A 21090-nucleotide genomic window follows, 5' to 3' on the forward strand; every position below is an offset into this window, starting at 1 on the left:
TCATTAACAATTAGCACAGGTTTAGAATCACCTGCTTTAATCTTTTGAGCCTCAGTTTGTGCATCTATAAAATGCTGATACAAACAGTAACTTCACCTCATAGGGTAATTGTGAGGATTAAACAGATAACACATGCAAAGCTAAGAGCGCACAGTGCCTGGCACACAGAAAGACTAAAAACGGTAGCTTAAAAGAAATCTGAAGGATGTAGTATCCTTGCTTTCATCCAGAAACATAAATCTTTAAATTTTATAGTAAAATAATATATATATAAATTAATCCTATTCACTCAACATTTCGATTTAGAAACTCAGAGGCTACCTTGGAATTCTCATTTAGATGGGATCTAATCAACCAGGGACAAAGTTTGGCGCTAAAATAGAACTTTATCGAAAAATACTTAGAAGTCATTCTATTGATAAAATGACTGTCAAGATACTTTCTGAAATAGTGCAAATTCAGCTGTAATCATATGCAGCTGTTCCTTTCAAAATTAAGTCACCATTTGTTCTTTTTTTCTGACACTACAGTACTCTGTTTTCACTAAAAGCCTATATAACAAGGCACAGCTTCTTCGGTATCAAAACCTTTTGGAAACCTGGCTCAGAGGAAGTCACTCACTGTTTACAGAGCTAGAAAGGATCTGTGTGGTCACTCTAGGACAACTGTCACTGTCACCAGCACGTCCGGGTGTCTCACAGGGACTTGGGTCATGTAGAAGTGCAGGGGAAGGCTAGTGTCTGAAGCAAAGTCAACGACTAGGGTGCCTGAAAGGGGAGAGGTTTTTAAAGGAGAATCGTTGAGGATGAGGGTCTAATCGCGGAAAAGCATTCTCACGGGTTAGATCAATTCCGGGGGTGCACCGCCGGCTCCCGCAAGAAAGGGACGCAGGTGTTGCCCTCCCTCGGCGACCCTACCGCTTTCTTCCCGGCGCCGCCGCCCCCTCCCCCCAGCCCCCCCAGTACCTTTCTCGTCCTCATCGATGCGCAGGGCAACGGAGATATACTCGAAGGCCTGTTTGTGGAAGGCTCGGACGCGCTCGGCCTCCCCGCCCGGCAGTGGCGGCGGGGGCGAGGCCGAGGCTGGCGCCGGCGCGGCCCCGGAGCTCCTCTTGGCGGCCATGAGGGCGCGGGAGAAGCGCTGGCAGAGCCACACGAAGAGGAGCCCCAGGTGGAAGGCGACCAAACGCAGCAGCGCGAAGCCTACGAACAGCGGGTACGAGAAGTAGTACAGGTTCCGCTTATGCGGCGACTGGGGCTGAGGGGCCGGCCTGGGGGCGGGACGGGAGGGGGCCAAGCAAGGGGGCGGAGGCCTGGGAGGCACCGGGCTGCTGGGGCCGCCGGAGCCTTTCTTCTTCCCTCGTCCACCCGGAGAATTCATTCACAGCTCCCACTGCCGCCGCCGCCATAACCCGCCTCCCGCAGACCGACGGCGGCCAAGCGACGGCGGCGGCCACTGGGACGGCGAGGCCACAGATCCCCCGCGCGCCGGGCAGTCCCAGGAGCTCGGCACCTCCGTGCGCCGCTCGCCACCTCCGTGCGCCGCTCGCCGGCCCCGCCCCTTTCTCCTAGCTCGGCCAGGAGCACAACCCCTTCTCCTCCTCCTGCGGTCGGTAGCGCCTGCCCCTCCCTCTCTCCGTTCTCTCAGCCGCCTGATAGCTCCGAGCGGCGACCGCGCGCACGCGTACGCGCACGCCCTCCCGTGTCTTTTTCCGGCGCGTGCGCGCACGCCGCCGTCTTTGTTGCTCTGAGCTCCTAGTGCGCGTGTGTGGCGCCCGCCCGTAGGGCCCTTCCCCGCGGAACTACATTTCCCAGTATGCACTGAGGCCTTCTTCGTCTTCTAGGACCCCTCGCTTCGTAGACTTCGTTGCCCCTGGGAGCTCCTTAGCGGGGAACTTCGGTCACCAACTCACCGAAGGGGCAACAGCGGCTTTGGATCGCTCAGTTCGCAGAGCCATCTCATCGTGTGTCATCGTTTTCTTAATATTTCTTTCAGCATTTTCTGCCAGTGTTCCGTAAAGGGATGATTGGTCAGAGTTTCATCACATAAGTAATGCGTCCCCATTTGGGAATTATTACTTGAGAGGAAAGCAATTGTAGGGACGTGCAAAAACTTAAGGTCACCCAAAGCAAAATGTTAGTTCAGTGTGATGAAGTTATCCATTCCAGAGGTTTAATTAAACTAGTGCGTGTTTAGATGTCTAACACGAAGAACTAATTTGTTTGAATAAGGGAATTTGTAGGTTTTGCACGGTAATCATCCCATAGCTTACTGAGGAATCCCGACTAGGCCTTTTTTTTCTCCTTCAACGTCCCTTCCTTTGGGAAACTACCTACTCACCTTTGTTGCCTGTATTCTAATGATGTGCAAGCACGGAACCGTGCCTCCCACATCGCAGAGGTGGAAACACTAGGTTAATCATATTGTCCTACAAACTGTAATCTTGGATGGAGGCACTCCGGGATAGAAGGTAATAATCCAACTAAAGTTAACTATTGGCAAGTTTCTGTGTTATAGTATATGTGTAGATGTGGGAGAACCATTCTTCATTCAGCAAATACCAAGCTGCAACTTCATTCCAGGCACTGCCTGCTACTCTGTCATTATGTAATAGATGTGGAAGCTGAGTCACTAGTCCAAGATCACAGAAAGTGGTGGAGCAGGGATTTGAATGTAACCAGTCTGACTTTGGAGCCACTCTACTATTAGGCCATGTCTTGGCTAAGTTAATAAGTTAGTACTTAAGGGGAAAAAAAAAAAAAACTGGCAGCAAACTAAATACCCATTAACAGTTACAGTGAAAACAAAAGTATTATAGCTATACAGATCAACAAGGAGGAAAGTCAAACACTTGACTACAGTGATGATGACGAGGGCTACTACTAGCTAACATTTATGGAACCCATATTCTAGGCTAAGCAAGTTCATTTTTACTATTTTATTCAATCAACACTATTGAATTCAGCATTATTGTCTCTATTTTTTAAAATAAGGAATTTGAGGCTCTAACAGATTGTTACTTGCCCAACATCACATATTAGTTAATGACACATACTGCTTCAGGGTCTTATTGTAAAATTCTAGGCTTCCAAAGAAAAACATTTTTACATAGTTTGCCTATATTTTATTACTCAAGAAATAAATATATCTTTAGCTCCTCGACCAAGAGTGATCTTTCACTCCTGGCATTCCAGGTATTAATTAAGTTTCTGGTCTCTGGCCTCCTGCTTGCTAAGTCTCTGCTATCCAGTTGTGCTTAATATTGACTGTGCTTTTCTGTACCTTTGCCGTTTTTTTGTTTGTTTGGCAAAATTGTGGACTTGAGAGTCAGAAAGACTGTGGTTGGTATTCTGACTCTACCTGTTAGTGATGTGATATGGAACAAGTTTTTTTTTACTAGTTAACTTTTCTGTAAAATGGGTGGAATAAGAATTAGATTTCAAAATGAAAAAATACATTTAACACCTCCTGTATACCACCTGCAATATAAGAGATTTCAACAAATTTTGTTTTTGTCTCTTATACCTAAAAGGCCGTTACAGGATTCAGACTCTACTGGGGTCTCAGTTTTTAGTAATCTCAGTCCATATCTTCTGCCTCTTGGAATTATATTCCAGTCAAATTCATTTTCTGAATTACTGTCTTTCTAAATTTGTCTCAAGAAAATTAGTGCCTGGATGTTACCCTGGCCTTATAATTTGCCTGGACTGAAGATCCTAACAATCTCAGCCATTTAACCTGCAGTATGACAGCCTCCCAGTTTTCAGATGGTAAGAATTTGCAGGACACTTAATCTGGAATGGAATCTGGGCCAGTTTCACCAGGACAAAAAGGAAGAGCTGAGTACTGTGCTAACTAATCCAGGACATTTGGTCACTTTATCACTTTAACCTATTAATTTATTTACAAAGTGACTACCACTAAATAGTTTTTTAAAAATATATTTTAGCTTTCCTTCTCTTTTAGGGAACTCCACAAACCTTCAGTTTGAAAGATGTAGAATTATTTGAAGTAGAGACCAATGACAGCTATTAAATGACTTCTTTTCAAAAAAAAGTAAAATAAAATGGTGCACCTAGAACCAAGAGAAGAGATGAGTGATTTTGAAAAAGGCAGAAACTTAAAAGAGAGAAACAAATTAAAAGACATAATTGGAGGTGGGAATGGGATGAGTAGAGTAACAATTGGGAGTTTATTATCCTATAGCTGCATTAATAAGCAAAAACATAATTGTGGACAATTAATCATTTCTCTGTGTTGAGTCCATATTGTGTGCATATTATTGATTCATTGTTCAACAGATAGTTATCAAGCACAGACAACACATCAGGTGTTGGTAAGATACCAGAATCCAGTAGGCAGTAAGAGTGACTTTACACTCTTAATACAATGGCTGAAAAGCTCAAATAGCAACTAGCAACAGTAGTCACATATAAAACTCACAGGAGTTCCATGTGTGAGTGTGGAACTCAAAAATGTATATGTGATGTGAATAATGAAGATTTTGAGAAATTTGAGAGTAGTATCCCCTTATTAAATGGGACTGCTGTTACTCAGCTCCAGCTGATTCTTGCCTTTCAGGAATCTGTGGTCTCTGTTGCCAAATTTTTAAAACATTTCAAGAGAAACCAGAATTCTGAATTTTTATGTGAAATGTATTGCTTAGGAGATATTGGCTCAAAATTTGAAAACAAACAAATGAAAACAAAGCTGAGACACCAGTTTGAGTCTCTCTAGTTTACAGAGATTTGTTACTGGTGAAAGTGTGAATGAGCTCATGGTTTTGAAATAGTAGTAGGTGTAAGAGTATAAATTGCTGCCTAACTTGCTCAACTGGACTTTTAAAGCTGTGATGCTATGGAAGCATATGCAGAGTCAGTTAACATAGAATTTTGTATGATTGCCCTAGAGTGGCAGTCTAGATGATCAGAAGGTATATTCAATCATCACTCTAAACAAAATACTTGGGTATATAAATATAATATTACATTTCTACATTAATGATATGCAGGGGGTGTTTACTCTACCACACATGAAAAGCAGAGTAATGGGAATTGTTAGTACTGGGTGAAGGTTGGGCCACATAAAAGGAATTGTCTATTTCCCAGGGTGGTTTCTACCAACTGTGCCTTCAGAAAGCCTTGTTATCCTTGAGATCCTCCTTCACATCTCATCTGATAAGTTCAGTTTCTATATTCTGGTAGTTTCTCCATTTACTTTCTTCGTTAGTGTTTGGGTCATCTTAAGTCCACCTCCACCCCCACTACTGCCAGCTTTGCTTAAATAATTATTCTTTGTTAACACCACTTCAAAGATACCTGCTTACATTTATCTCAACCTCATATGAACCCCTTCAGAATTTACACTCTGTTATCATTCATCTTAACCTTTAATCATTTATCTTATATTATCAGATATGTATACACACACATCTATCTGAACTAGAATACAAATTTATGAGGGCAGACACTCATTTATATTTATATTAAACTTTCCAAGAGTTTAAGATCTCCAAGATCACCCCCAGGTTTGGTGATTTACTAGGAGGACTCAAAGGACTCCGAAAACAGTCATACAGCTATGATTCATTACTGCAAAAGAATACAAAGCAAATTCAGCAAAGGGAAAAGGCACATGGGGCAAAGTCTTGAGGAAACCCAGTGTCAACTTGTAAGAGTCTTCTCTCAATGGAGTCATACAGGACACAATTCCTCCAGTAGTGAGATCTGACAACATGTGTGAAATGTTGTCTCCCAGGGCCACTCATCAAATCAGTGCTTGGGTTTTTGTTGGGGCTGATCATGGAGGCACCATCTGCCTAACATGTACCAAAATTCCAGACAAAATTACAGAAGGAAAGCAGGTGCTTAACAAACCATATTGTTTGCACAAACAGTTTAGGCACAGTGAGGCACTCTCATCCTTTTGGGAAAGTTTTATATCAGTGTAGGGAACTACATTGTCCTAAGGGCAGCAGTCTCAGGTCTGCTGTATTAACTCTTTTCTTTCCCCATAAATATGTGAGTAAAGGAAAGAATGAACTGGAAGATTTTTCTTTTAATATTTTCGCAAAACTGATTAGACTCATTACTCACGTAAATATTCTTCCCCATTATTGCCTGTGTTATAATAAAGCAACATATTTTCCAATTAGAAAAATTTATCTACATATTTTTACCCTTTTGACTTTTTAAAATTGAAGTATAGTAGGTTCACAGTGTGTTAATTTCTGATGTACAGCATAGTGATTCAGTTATACATGTATATCTTCCTTTTCATATTTTACAAGGTATTGAATATTGTTCCCTATGTATACAGTATGAACTTGTTGTTTATCTATTTTATATATAGTAGTGTGTATCTACAAATCCTGAAAAGGGAAGGGTGGGTGGAGAGAGAAATTGAGAGTTTTGGATTTACTGTTTTAATTTTAAAACAAATTCATGCTTTTGGTAAAAAAAAAAAAGTTTAAACAATATAGAAGTTTATAAAAAGCAAAGACTCCCCCTCCCCATATTCCCTCTCCACTGTTAGACTAACCACTATCAATAGTTTGTAACCATTATTAATAGCTTGTTGTATGTCTCTCCAGGCTTTTCCCTTTGCATATACAAATACACACATGCAAAAAAAAAAAAAAATCTCACTATACAGATTTTCCTACAACTTGCATTTTTCACATAAAATTATGTTGTAAATGTCTTTACATGCCCATACCTATAGATTTACTTTATTCTTTTCAGTGGCTACACAGGTATCTTTATATCCTTGTACATTTTTGTATTTTTATGGGCTAAAAATCTCAGGAAGTAAAATTGATATGTCAAAGTGAACATTCTATTTTATTTTATTTCTCTTATAGTAAGCTCATACTGAGTATGAACTCTTTACATAATCTTTGGTAGTGAATATTTTTTGGCTAACTGCTCAGAATCCATTCTCTTTCTTCCCTCTTCCTAGCCATTCTAAGGTTCTCCCTTGTGAAACCCACCCTCTCCCATGTATAGAAGCCATGCAGTTCAGGTGGGATTAACTACCCCAGGGCACGTCTTTGTTATTCTTCTCGGGTAGTAGTAATGCAGGTCTGTGGCAGTCAGCACATGGCATCCACCTTACCAAAATAACTGGCTCAAGTTGGACAGAGCAAAACAAACTTCAGACTTCTGGTCTGTGGGTAGATCTATTGGAAGTGATGCTTTCCCTCCTTGAATGTGAAAAACAAAGCATGTAGCCCTGAATAATTCTAGTAATTGTCTCTCAACTATCCATGAGAAAAGCAGCCTGAGGATGAAGCTGATATATAAAGGAGAGATGAAGGTGAGAAAATTGCAGAGAAACAGTATTGGAGCCATGACTAAACCTTGCCTGATGCCCACCTCGCTACTTTTTGTTAGCTAAAAAGTCTCCTTCATTGTTTGACAAATTTGGGTTGGGATTTCTGTTACTGGAAATCAAAAGCATAATAATTGATATATTTGTTTTCTATTTCTGCACAGCCAGGAGCACAACCTTTGGAATTAGATGGACCTGGATTGACATTTCAGCTAGCCACAGAATTACTTATCTAATTTTGTGTGACAATTTTCTGAATCTATCTTATTTTATGGGGATAATCATACTTACTTATAAGGGTATTGGAGTATTATATGGTAGAATAAGTAAATCACTTCTCAAGGTACCTGAACATAGTTGGACTTCTAATTCATTTTTTTCTGCATTCTCCCATGTATGAATGTATTATCAATGCATTCAGATAATGACATTATAGAGGAAAACATTTTAAACAATAATCTTGTATTAAAATGAGGTGATATAACTATCAATTTCTATTTACCACCGAAGTTTGTCTCTAAGAAGAGAAATGGTTTCAACATAAATTAACATGGAATTGCTCTGGGTATCTTAAAATTAAAAGATATCAAAGCTATATATTGTACCTCTTAATAACCCATGACTTATTCATAAACATAAATTTAAGTGACAATAGTCATTTGGATTCTAAAAAGAAAATGCAAAGCATAAAATTAACTCTTTAAAAACTGAAAATAATTTAGGAAATTTTGGGAAAAAATATAACTGCATATAACTAAATATAACTTCTTATGAGAAATAGCTGCTGTAATTAACAATTTGGGGATGGGAAATAATAGTAAGTTTAGCATTTTCCTTCATTTTTATTATTCTCATTGCTGGGATCATGTCTTTATCATAAAAATCAGAAGAGCACACTATATTTATGTCTTTAAAAACCCATTTGGTATGTTCCTTGGTACACTAACATTTGGGAGATGAGGATGGTGGTAAGAGTACCTAGGCATGGGGTTTAGTACTGAAGACAAGGGAACTCCAGGTGGAGTAATTGCCTTCCTATATTAGGCATCAAAAGATACTTTCTTGGAAACTGATTTACCAAATGTGGTATATTTCAAGATCTTCTTGGGACGTGGTTGTTGTCCCATCACACAAACTGTGTTCAGTGGGTCCATTTACATTCAATAAATTCTATGTATTTCTCTGCAGACACATTTGTGTGTGTATGCACATGTGTGTGTGTGTATGTATGTGCTAGAGCATGTTCTTTATTTCTCTGAGCACTTTACTTCCCACAAGCCATTTAATAGAAAAAAAAAACAGAATAGAAACAATGGGTAGAACATTATAAAAATGAAGTACTTAGGTGTAAATAGAATGTCTCACAATTATATAACCTCAGTTTATAAAGCAGTTTCACCTATCTCATCTCATTTGATTCTATGAAGTAAGAATTTTTATCATAATTATACATGTGAAAAAACAGGAAGCTCAGAAGAGTTAAACTATTTGCTTAATTCCACATGGTAAATAAGTGAAGGAACCAGGTTTTAATATTTATCTAATCCCGAATCAAATCTTTCTCTACTTCACATGTTGTATGATTCCTAAGTAGGTGTTGCTTGTCTAAATAGGTTAATATTTTATGCATGGAATTTGCATCACGTCTGTAAAAAGGGGATCAAGAACAGTAGCTTTTCTTTATTACTCTAGATTCTAGAATTCTAGTTCTAGATTCTAGTTCTAGAATCTATAACTACTATCTCCCTAAAACCCCAAGAAAGATAGGAAAGGCCAGAGACTAGTACTTTGATGTAACTGCTTGCTTTCCCTATAAATTCACTTCTTTTGAAAAAATATTGAATATAAGAAGCAAAAAATACAAAGATGAATATAATAAGATCTTTGCCTTTGAAGAACTAAAAAATCTAATTGTGTGTAACTAAAGAAAATATAAGGCAGGATGAGGTAAGTACCATAATAAAAACAAATAATAGGAGCAGGTGAGAGGAGTCAGGTTAGTACAAGTCCAAATAAGAGGTAATGTTCTTCTCATTCTTTTAATTTTAATTTTTCCCACTCTAGACAGTACTCAGTATTGCAAATTTCTGTCATATGATGGCTCTCAGGGTCATCCTCTTACAGAATGTTTAATTTCATATCAAAACTCAGGATTCTGCGATATTTTGAATTAATTTTATACTTTTGTTGCTAATTTACATCATTTCTAGCTGTTATTTATTTAAAATTTTTTTCTCATTTATTTTTAAATTTAGTCTTAAAACAATTTTTTTTTTGTGGGGGAGGCAATTAGGTTTATTTATTTTAATGGAGGTACTGGGGTTTGAACCCAGGACCTTGTGCATACTAGGCATGCACTCTACCACTGAGCTGTACCCTCCCCCTATTTACTTTTGTTTTTGTTTTTTGTCCAGCTGTCTGCTGCTATGGCTTGTTCTCTGAATCTTTCAATTAATATGTTATAAATGTAAAGACTTTAGTGAAGCTTTTTTGTAAATCACACCAATAACTTTTCTCTAGATTGAGAGAAACCTGGCTGATAGTTAATTTTTCTGTGCTGTTTCCTTCAGTCATCATTTTTATATTGCCCATTTTTTCTTCAGTATTGTCAGTGTCTTTATTAAAATCCAATTTTTACTATGAATCAACTTAATATATATTGTGTGCCTGTGATGTACTAGGCACTCTGTGAAGTACAAAGATAAATAAAACAAGATCCCTGTCCTGAAGGAGCTCACAGTCTAGCTTCTTATACTAACACTTCAGTACTTAGAAAATGTAAATTAGCAGCTTTCAGTTACTTTTTGGAATTTGGAAGTTTTTACAGAGTGCCTGCCATGTATTGGGAAGTGTATGGATATATAATAATATAACAATGCACATTAACTGTTCTCTTAAGTTGTCCTTATTATTCTCTGGTTTTACTTGCTGTTATTTCCCATTCCAGAAAAGCATTTAATCTTAATTTGAGTTAATATATGTACTAATCAGTTTCTATATCCTATACATAAACATCTACATCTTTGCATCAGTTCTACATAAAAAATCCTCAAAGTGCCATATGGCAGTAGTCACCAATCACAATACTAATCAAGTATACATTATAAAGTAAAGCTTTAAAAATGTACCGACACGTCTGGCTCCTTAACAAATTTAATTTACTGTAGATTTTTAGCCATGCAGTTTTTACAGAGTAGCAAAATTACGTTGTATTCTACCTTTTAAAAAACTTGATGTTATAATCCAAACTATTTCTGTATTTCGAGTCATGGCTTTTATACTATTATACTGGTATGCCATAATTTAGTCTCCAAATATTTTATATGAAGTTTTAAATTTTTCATATTATAAAATGCAAGTACAAATGGGATTGTTGAATCAAAAAGGCAGGCACTTTAATGAGTGTATCATTTATATTTACATTAAAATAAATGAGATTTTTTGGAATTAGAACAATCCTATTTACTAAATCCTGTTTGCTGTTTACAAATGTGTGTAGGAGGCAAATTATCTTTTGTATTTTCACAAACACAATAGTATCAATAGTATCACGGTTTGGAAAGCGAGTTGCATATTGCTAATTTTGCATATTGCTAATTTTGATACAAATGTAAAGTAGCACTAACATGGCATGTTCACATATTAAAGGACTTGAATAGAAACTCTTTAACACTGCTTCTTCCCCCAACGTTGGCTTTAGAGTAAAACGCTGACATTCTTTCGTAGACTGTTGAGTTTTGGGTCTGTGATTTTCTAGTGAGAACTATCCAGCAAGTAGTTTCGGTTCCGCGAGGAAGAGCTTCGGCAGCTTTCAGGCAGCACCAAGAGCTGACCGGGCCAAAACCCTGCCAGCTGGCCTCGTCACTGGGTCTACAGCTGGCGTAGCGCTTGCTCTGGGTAGGCAGCTCGAGGAAGATTCTCTCCCAGCCCCTAGGGCCAGACCTCGGGCAGGACTCTGCTCACCGCACAGAGCGAGGTAAATTCAGGACCCGCCTGGGTCCCTCCCCAGCCCGAGGCCCGCTGGGGAGTTCTGCGCAGGCGCAGCAGTAGTGCGACGTCCGTCACTTACGGCGGAAGCGGTTTGTGCTGGGAGTTGGTGGCGCGGTGCAGGGCTCTTAGGAACCAACGGCTTGGGCCCGGGTAATCAGCTCCCTTTCCCCGTTTCCCCACTTCTTCTAGGTTCTCGGTACTGCCGCGGAGCTTCCGGACCTGATGCGGGCGCCCGATCGTGGACTGTCCCATCCTGCTCCTCTACTGCTCCGGGTGCTCCCGCGCCCAGGTGGGGGTGAGGGGCGGGGTCGGGGGCTGGGCTGGACTCCATCCTGGCGTCTTCGTGTTGAAATCTCCCGGGTAACTCACAGTTTTTCTTGTTTTCCAGGACTGGTATCCGGGGACTGTGACTTGCAGGGTCTGCCATGGAGCCAGAGCAGATGCTGGAAGGACAGACGCAGGTACCAGGAGGCCCTGGATTCATGGTGGCAGTTTGCAGCAAGCAAGAGTGGCTGATAGCTCTGACCTGTGTTTTGTTTTTTAGGTTGCAGAAAATCCCCACTCTGAGTATGGTCTCACAGACAACGTCGAGGTAACTCGTGCCGTTCCTATGCCGTATCTTTGCATCTCTTATGAGCTGCAGAAAACTTGGGATCCTTTTTTTTCTTGTTTTTACTAGGTTGCTTTGCATCAGGCAAAACTATCGTCATGAACCAAATAGTATCAAATTATGGGCAGCTTGTTTTATTTGCTGTACTGATACTTCGTGGTACAAATTAGCTTCGAGTCAAGAGGTTGAACTTCGAAAATGATAAAGAGAAACAAACATACATTACTAATGGAGACTGTCAGAATAGTTTTGCTTGGTGGTTATTAATGCACTGTTGGAATATTGCATTGGAAAAACTGCACATCAAAGTTAAGAAACCCATTGTTTTTGTGGCAGAATAGTGCGTTGGTGGAGTCAACATTTAGTAAATGTTGATTTTCAGAGTTCATTAGTAGATGTCTTTGGAAGCTATAACATACGTAGGAGACACTTTTTTTGCCGTACATGGTGAAGTCTGAATTCACAAGAGTACATGTGAAAAACGTACAAAAGAAGTTATACTTTTATAGAGCTTTTTCGTATAGGTGCAGAGGTTGTTGTCTAGAAGTAGAAGTTACTTTGTAAGTGAATGGATACATGCTGGAACAGTTGCATTAGCTATAGCTAGGTGGGATTGGTTGGGAAAGTAGAGAGTTCCTGGAGAAGATGTGTGTGTTTCATTTAGAAAAAAAAAAAAAGACATTATCGGTAATTAAGTTTGGATAAATGAAGGCAGGATCACTTCCAAGCAGAGTAATGATAGTAACAGCTGCTAATATTTATGTAGCCCTTTTAACTCTGTGCCAGGCACACTCCTAAGTAACTTGCATGTATTTTCAGCCTTACAAGGCTCAAAGCTGTTGAATAACTTGTCTGAGGTCACCAGGAAGTAAGTGGAGAGCTGTGTGTTAAGCCTACGCATGCTGACATTTTTGAGGTGGGATTAAATTATATTGCTGATCTTGATCAACTCCTAGAGTTCGCTGGCATGTAAAATGACTGCTCTATGCTTATAAAATTGCTTGGAATGTTTATTGGTTTGATATCAGTGTTAAGAGAATGTCTCTTTTCATAATGCAGTTTTTAATTGAACTACTGTGCTGAATCAGGTGAAGATTCTCTACACCACTTTGTGTTCTAGTCATTTAAGAGACTTCTTTTGAGGTATCAGCAGTCTTTTCTTGCTGCTGCTTGTATATCAAGTAGAGCAGTGATACCGAATGCTTTTTTATCAAACCCTGATACCAATTTCCATGGTAAAGAGAGAAAAAAATGAGAAGAGACTGTTTGATGATACATTAATTGGTGATTGGTTTTCTAACTTCTATAATTTTAAAGTACTTGTTCTTTTATGAATTAACGGTGATAATAAAATAATAATTATGCTTGTTTGTATGTTTTTACTTGGTGAAATAGAGTTAACAACCCTATGTTAGTCCCTTCATTCATTGTATTATTTTTAGTTTACTTGTTTGTGGTATCTGAAAGTCTGGAAACCACTACTCTAGCTGCTGCTGCTTTTTCTCGTATGATTCCATTTGATTTTCTTTATTGACTTGTAATTTTTTTAGGTGGTTGCTTTAGGATTTACGGTACACAAGTTTAACTTCCCACAATTTACCTTCAAATGTTGTATATTTTCATGTATGGTATAAGGACCTTACACCAGTATCCTTCCATTTCTGCTCTCCTGGCTTGTATGCTATTATTTTCATATATTGTGCTTCTACAGATGTTATAAACCCTGCAATTGATTATTTTTATTTTTTTCTTTAAAAAGTCACTTATATTTAAAGAGATTTAAACAGTAAGAGAAAGGATTGTTTCACATTTATCCATGTAGTTATCATTTCTGGGCTCTTCATTCTTTTGTGTAGATCCAGGTTTCCATCTGGTATCATTTTCCTTCCCTCTGAAGGGCTTTCTTTAACATGTATTGTAGTGGAGGTCTGCTAGTAAGGCATTCTTTAAGGTTCTGAATGTCTGAAAAGGTAAATACTTTGCTTTTGTTTTTGAGTTACTTTTGCTGAGTGTAGATTTACTCCAGTGTCTCCTGGCTGATATCGTTTCTGATGTGAAGTTTGCTATCGTACCGATCTTTGCTCCTCTTTAGTTAATGTCTTCTCTTGGGGCTTTCAAGATTTTATTACTGGTTTTGATTATAAGTAATTTGATTATGATGTATTTTGGCGCACTTTTTTTTTTTTTTAAATATTTCTTATGCTTAGGATTCATTGAGTTCCTTGGATCTTTGGTTTAGAGTTTTCATGAAATTTGAAAAAAATTTTAGCCATTATTTCTTCAAATATTTTCAAATGTTTTGTTAGCTTAATGTACTCATTCTTCTGTCTTTCTGAACACGTGGAATATATTATAATAACTGTCTTAATGACATTGTCTGTGTCATCATCTGTATCACTACTGAGTCTCTTTCTGTGGATTGGGTTTTCTTTTCATTATGGGTAATATTTTCTTGCTTCTTTGACTATTTGGTAATTTTTATTGGCAGCTGGGCATTGTGAACTTTACTTTGTTGGGTAGTGGCTATGTTTATATTTCTTCAAACATTCTTGAGCGTTGTCTTAGGATACAGTTAAGTTCCTTGGAAACAATTTGATCCTTTTGAGGTTTGCCTTTAAGCCTTTTTTTAGGTGGGACCAGACCACCTAAAAAAAGGTTTCTTCCTCTTGTGTATTCTACTCAATGCTTCGTGTTTATGAGATTTTCCCATTCTGGGTTACAGGACCATGAACTACTCCTGGCCTATGTGGGTTCCAGGGATTTTTGCCTCCTGCTTCTTCCAAGTGGTTTTTTGCCCCTTGGCCTTGGGTAGTTCCCTCCAATCATACACTGATAAGTACTCACCTGATAAATGATAAGAATTCACTCTCTTTAGTCTTTTTCCATGTCACTCTCTCCTCTCCATTGCAACTCTCCTCTTCAGTACTCTGCCCTGAAACTCTGGTTGTCTTGGTCTCCCTGAATTTTCAACTCTGTTTTCTCATCATAGGGAGCCTGCAGGGCTCTGCTTGGGTTCCTTTTCTCTGGGTTGCGTTGTATAAGTTCTCCAGGCAGGATGCAGTAAGCTGGGGAAATCATAGGACTCACCTCCTTTTTTCCAGTTTTTGTGATCGCTGTTCTACACTGTTAACAGTTTTGTTTGTTTGTTTGGATATACAATTGACTCTTGAACGACAGAAGTTTGAACTGTGTGGGTCCACTTATACATGGATTTTTTTCAGTAGTAAATACTACAGTACTTCACGATCCCTGGTTGGTTTAATCTGTGGGCCTACAGATAGCGAACCATGGATACAGAGGAACCGCCTACAGGCGGGCCAGTTATAAATTAGTCACAGATTTTTGACTGCACAGAGAGGGCCGGTGCCCTAACCCCTGTATTGTTCAAGGTTCAATGTATATTTTTTTAGATTAATTGAGGATTTTCACTTAACTAAAATTAAGCATAGTAATTGGTGCATAGTGGTTATTCAGTAAATGTTTGGATGAAATAAATGAGAGGATTTGATTAAGGAGTTTATTACAGGATCCATAGGAGTTGCTTAGGCATTGCTGTTCTTATTGAAGGCACTGGGACGTCATGAAACTGACTAGTTTTTGTCATATTTGAGTACTATCTGTTGAAATTTACTGATGAACAATAAGTTTCTTAATCCATGGGTAAATACATAGCTATTTTATACATTAAGTGTAGATAATTATTTTCTTATTAAGTCGCAAATTAGATTGAAAAATCATAAGCAAAACTAGAAGAGTTGCCTGACATAGCTCTGGAAAGTGTCTTTGGAAACCATGGTACTTTTTACAAATTAAATCTTAAAACAAGTGTAGAAAAAAATTTTTTGGTATTACTGACTCATTCATATCCAGTTTGAGTATGATTGGAGGAAAAGTTCATTTAAATGAAAGTACTTTTAATAGTCTTTGTCTTTTACTGAAACAGACTCACAGATGTAGAAAACAAACTTATGGTTACCAGAGGGGGAGGGGGTGGGGAGGGATAAACTGGGAGTTAAAGATTTGCTGATACTGACTGGTATATATAAAATACATAAACGAGTTTATACTGTATAGCACAGGGAACTATATTTGATATCTTGTAGTAACTTATGGTGAAAAAGAATATGAAAATGAATGTATGTATGTTCATGTATGACTGAAGCATTATGCTGTATACCAGAAATTGACAGAACATTGTAAACTGACTATACTTCAATAAAAAAAAAGTTAAAAAAATAATAGTCTTTGTCTTTTAGATAGCCACTTATTTCTAAACTTTTTAAATGGTACATTTTTGAAGGAAGGCAAAGTTTTTCAATAAAATAGTTTTTGATGCTCTAGATGTCAGATGAATCTATGTGAAAGGTCCAGAATTTGGGGGTTCTTAGGAATATAAGTCATTGTTTCCTAAACATCATTTAAATATCACATTAATGATCTTTCATATGTTAGTCATTTCTCCTTTTTTTTAGCTATTATTTACTTAATATTTTTTCTTAAATTTATTCACTTGAAAAATTACAGATGCATTTCTTTAAAAAAAGAAACAAATGGAAAAACATTCTCACTGTGGTAGAGGGTAACCATAAAAATGAAGATAGTGAATAGAAAACAGTAGTAATATTCTTAGCAGTTGTAAGAGAGGTGCAGGGCTGATAAAGGGGATCTAAATAGGGCACCAGCAACATCCACTAAAGCCCATTAATATCAAGATAAACTTCAACTTTTCCAAGTTGGTTAACTTCAGATACTTTATCCTTATTTGAAGATGTAAAATTTCAAATAAGTAATAACGTGGATTGTGAGATAGTTAATATATGAATAGATGTAATTAAAAATGACTATAAAGAAAAAAAGAACAATAAATTAAAAAGCCTCAAAACAGTGGTAATGAATTTTGCTAGATTCTGTTGGCAGTTGACGGCTCTGAGCCTGAAGCTTGCTCTCTCTGTTAAGGGAGTTCAGCAAGTGTTGCAGAAGTGTTAAAGACATATTAGTACCAAACTGAGACTTTGTCCTTGATGTTATCTGCGATGAAAAAATTGAAACAACACTAGCTTTCTTACTCTAATTCAATGCTACTTAGTGTCACGTTCAGATTTTTTTTTTGAAGCACACCATAAGAAGGTGTTCTCATGAAAAACAAACAAACAAACAAAAAAACAACTTGTATTTATTCCTAAAAGGCAGAAGGAAAGAGAAAATTGTAGGATCTGGAGATATACCATTACAAGAAGTGAGATATGGTGCCTTCAGAGAGAAAATGCTTGAATGAAATTTAGAGATGGGTCTGATTTTATTTTGGCAGAGAGATTTATAGCTCAATGCCAGCTTTTTAGTCATTGATTTACCTTTTCTATTAGTGTTATATATCCATTAATTTTTGTTTAGCACTCAAAATAATCTACTTATCTTTTAATATTCATGCATGTTTCTTGAATTCACCAGAGGATAGTAGAAAATGAGAAAATTAATGCAGAAAAGTCATCAAAACAGAAAGTGGATCTCCAGTCTTTGCCAACTCGTGCCTATCTGGATCAGACAGTTGTGCCTATCTTATTGCAAGGACTTGCTGTGCTTGCAAAGGAAAGGTAAGATAATAGTGTCTGCAAATGGAGTTACCAGAAAAAGCAAAATAAAAACTTCCCTAGTTGAAATATAGTTAGTTATGTATAGTTATTTTTTACTGTATAAAGAATTTATAGATATTATTTTTTTTTAAAGAAGTCAGCCATAATCTCAATTTAGACACTTATTTTTCTACTGGTCTTAGATCATATGCATATCTGTAAGGATTTGTAATCGTGGTATACATGTAATTTTATATTTCCTTTTTACTTAAAATTATAACAAAATTTTTTCGTTATTTCTACAGAGCCTTCATGATTATAAATGAAATTATAATAATACCACAGTTAACTTAGCTACTTTCCTATTGTTAAACATTTAAGTCTAATTTCCTTTGTTTTTGTTGGTCACCAGGCAGCTTATCTGTTTTCATACTCTTGCTTTTGTTTACTTACTTTCTTATGATAAATTTCTAAGAGTTGGTTTGCTAACTCAAATGACATGACTATTTTTATGGTGCTTGACACATAATATCGTATTTTTGTCCAAAAGTTTATCCTTAAAATTCTTCCAATGTCATCATAGCCTCAACAGCATGAGTGTTGTAAACTTTTTTGCCAACTTGTTTTAATTTACATTTCTTTATGAGCAAGATTACAGTTTTTCTTTTTCTGTACATGTTTTTCTCAGTAGTTCTACTTAAATTCTTTTTGTATAAGTAATTCCAAAATAAATTTTTTGTAAGTTACATTAGTCAACATTTATTGGGTGTAAATTATGTTTTTCTTGAACACTGTAGCATACTGACATAACTTGATAAGGAGCTTGATGGAAACATATCTTATAGTAAGAGTGAATTATTGATTTAGAATAGCTATATTAATTAGTTTTAAATTAAAAAATTAACTGAATAAACATTAAATCTTTGTTTTAGATTGTTATATTTATAAAATAGGATTTATTTATGGCAACAAGCAAGATATGTCTTGGCTTTAGTATTGGCAATTAAAATATGGGCATCTTTTATACTTTTTTGTTCTTTCTCTAAAGAAGGCCAATATATTAGAAATTCTATATATTTTAAATGCTAGAAGAGAAAAAGTTTTTAAGTAACATGCTATTGGTAAATACAATTTTTAACTAAGGCATTTTGGCAAAATAATCAAATTAACCATAAATATTATGTGACAAGTGTTATCTCTGTCTAGTTAGTTCAAAAGGCTGTTTAAAGTGCTAAGAGAATGTTTTGAGATCATTCTAAATCAATTCTAAATATGCCTTTTCATAGTGGGTTTAAAAAGAGACATTTCCCCCAACTGTTCATCTTTAGACTTGTTTTATTAGCAAAAATAACATACGTAAAAGTGATAAATATGAAGTAACACCTCTTAAAATTTTTTTCCAGTTTTATTGAGAAAAAGTTGACATACATCACTGTGTAAGTTTAAGGTGTACAGCACGATGGTTTGATTTACATATATTGTAAAATGATTACTATGTAGGTTTCCTTAGCATCCATTATCTCATATATAGATACAATGAAAAGAAAAAAGAAAAAAATTTTTTGTGCTAAGAACTCTTAGGAGCTGCTGTCTTAACAACTTTCCTGTATATTGTACAGCAGTGTTAACTATAGTCATCATGTTGTACGTTACCTCCCTAGTACTTATAACTGGAATTTTGTACCTTTTGACCACCTTCCTCCAAGTCCTACTCTAGCCCACCTCTTAATTTTAAAATATGTTTAACTTCCTAGGTTTTCTGTGTGGTGGCAGTATTAGAGTTATTATTGATTTAAATATTTGAAGAAAAATAGAAGTGACTTTTTGAAAAGAAACATAACAGAGCTTATTGTCCAAATGAGTATTGCTTCCTTTGATTAGTAACTTGGGGAATTCATCTACATGCCTCAGTGATGCTATAGCCATTTCCAAAACAAAAACATACTGATTGTCTACTCTTATTGAAGGATAATACTTATACAGAAAATTACAAATACCATAGGTGTACAGCTTGATGAGTTTTCAGAAAACAGATATACTCATGTAACTTGCACTCAGATCAAGAAAGTGAATAATACTGCCAGCACCCCAGAAGCCTCTTTGTGACTTCTTCAAGTCATTATTCCCCTGGGATAATCATCATTCCATTGTCAGTAAATTTTTGAAACTTGTGTTTTAGAATTGAGTTCATAACTAGATTTATGTTGTACAGAAACTTCAGTCTCTTTAATCTATGTTGTTGGCTACCTTGCTTGCCTATCTCATTTACCATATTTACTACAAATGGCCTTTGAGTGTAAAATGAGAGTTAAACTTAAAAAGATGTGTTTCCATTATGGAACAATACATTTAACTGAACACATCTCAAATAAAAATTTCTAAATTTTGAATTTCTTTTCCTTTACAGACCACCAAATCCCATTGAATTTCTAGCATCATATCTTTTAAAAAACAAGGCACAGTTTGAAGATCGAAACTGACTTACTGGGAAGAACAGAAAAATTTGGTTTCTACTGTAGATTTAAATGATTAAGAGGCAGCTTTAATTGCCATGATTTCCCCCCCTTTTTGGAAGTATATGAACCTTCAGGACAACAGAACTCATTTCCAGAGTTGCAGAAGAAAACATATTCCCCGCACTGATTTAATCACCATACTTATTTAATGAGTGTATCCTGTGCAATTTTTTCTCAGATTGTCTTTAACTTTGTTTTTAAAATGACCTTCAAAATAAACTGTTAAAACATCATTATTTTTAAAGCAGTTTTTGTTCTATATGACAGTTTATATGGTTCAGTTGTTTTCATGTATTACTTATTTCTTGTGTCTTAGAATGCTGCAGAGTTTTACAGTAGTGTGAAAATACACCAGAGTCAAGTAGAATATAAAAAAATCTCAGCCGGTTTTTCTAGTGTTGTTCCTGGACCTCTGGGAGGATGAGATTGGGGATCTTCAATTTTTACCAAACATCACAGTTGATTCTAATGCACAATAAAGTTGGAATACTATTAGAAGCATTTCAGAGGGTGTCTGATATCCTTCAATACTATCAACCTTTGTGGTATTAATATAATAATAGCCATCATTTATTGAAATTCTACTAAATGCCAGGCACAGGATTATTTTACTTAAATCATCTCTAATGTAGCAACTCTGCAAAGTAGATACTGTTATTCCCATTTTGCAGATGAGGAAACAGATCTGGAGAAGTGACTTGCTCAAGACTACATTGTTGGTAAGTGCTTGAATGAGGATTCACACCCAATTTTACCAATGTGTTGCTGATAGCTAAGTGACAAGTGCTTATACTAGTTAACATATTGCTTCTTTTTGCAATAAAAAATGCCAGCCAGCCATTTTTTGGGGTCGCTCACTTTGTCCTGTATGAAGAAATTGAGATAATGCACTAGCTTAGAAAAGAGAAAACTGTCTGAAGAGAGCCAGGCAGGAAAAATACCCATTAGAGCAGTGGTTCTCAGCTAAGAGTGAGTGATTTTGCCCCCCCTCTCTCCAAAGGATAGTTGGCAATGACCAGAAGCATTTTGGGTGTCACAACTGAAGTAAGGTGGGGTTCTACTGGCGTCTAGT

General features: G+C 36.9%; 2 protein-coding genes across 8 annotated transcripts in view; one reads left to right on the forward strand and one right to left on the reverse strand.

Moving 5' to 3' along the window:
* The window catches only part of SPAST (spastin), a 49634-nt gene extending 47950 nt beyond the window's left edge, over nucleotides 1-1684 (reverse strand). For 3 of the 5 annotated variants that reach the window (XM_031466811.2, XM_031466810.2, XM_031466812.2), the window contains exon 1: nucleotides 966-1645. In XM_031466811.2, the coding sequence (XP_031322671.1) occupies nucleotides 966-1380 (415 nt within the window). In that variant the 5' untranslated portion in view covers nucleotides 1381-1645. Of the gene's footprint in view, nucleotides 1-965 lie in introns of all 5 variants that reach the window. The other 2 variants (XM_010987774.3, XM_031466809.2) reach the window with 2 other exon arrangements.
* A 9436-nt stretch (nucleotides 1685-11120) lies between these two features.
* Nucleotides 11121-20251, forward strand: DPY30 (dpy-30 histone methyltransferase complex regulatory subunit). Of its 3 annotated transcripts, none has more exons than XM_031466815.2 (5): nucleotides 11121-11308; nucleotides 11512-11611; nucleotides 11711-11783; nucleotides 11867-11914; nucleotides 12002-12644. In XM_031466815.2, the coding sequence occupies exons 2-5, from the start codon at nucleotides 11545-11547 to the stop codon at nucleotides 12132-12134; spliced, it is 321 nt and encodes a 106-aa protein (XP_031322675.1). In that variant the 5' UTR covers nucleotides 11121-11308; nucleotides 11512-11544; the 3' UTR covers nucleotides 12135-12644. The 3 variants fall into 3 exon arrangements, with proteins under 3 accessions (XP_031322675.1, XP_010986074.1, XP_010986075.1); XM_010987772.3 differs by lacking the exons at nucleotides 11121-11308; nucleotides 11512-11611; nucleotides 12002-12644 and adding exons at nucleotides 11352-11472; nucleotides 17381-17523; nucleotides 19910-20251; XM_010987773.3 differs by lacking the exons at nucleotides 11121-11308; nucleotides 12002-12644 and adding exons at nucleotides 17381-17523; nucleotides 19910-20251 and having other exon boundaries at nucleotides 11483-11611.
* The last annotated feature ends 839 nt before the right edge of the window (nucleotides 20252-21090 follow it).

The sequence above is a fragment of the Camelus dromedarius genome, chromosome 15 (assembly GCF_036321535.1).
Source record: "Camelus dromedarius isolate mCamDro1 chromosome 15, mCamDro1.pat, whole genome shotgun sequence".
Taxonomy (NCBI): Eukaryota; Metazoa; Chordata; class Mammalia; order Artiodactyla; family Camelidae; genus Camelus; species Camelus dromedarius.

What these genes read in the sequence shown, in the direction of transcription:
- DPY30 (XM_031466815.2), top strand. Translation starts at nt 11,545, where the DNA reads ATGCGGGCGCCCGATCGTGGACTGTCCCATCCTGCTCCTCTACTGCTC. An exon ending in CCGGGTGCTCCCGCGCCCAG is followed by an intron (nt 11,612 to 11,710) that starts GTGGGGGTGAGG and finishes CTTGTTTTCCAG; the next exon opens with GACTGGTATCCGGGGACTGT. An exon ending in GTCTCACAGACAACGTCGAG is followed by an intron (nt 11,915 to 12,001) that starts GTAACTCGTGCC and finishes TGTTTTTACTAG; the next exon opens with GTTGCTTTGCATCAGGCAAA.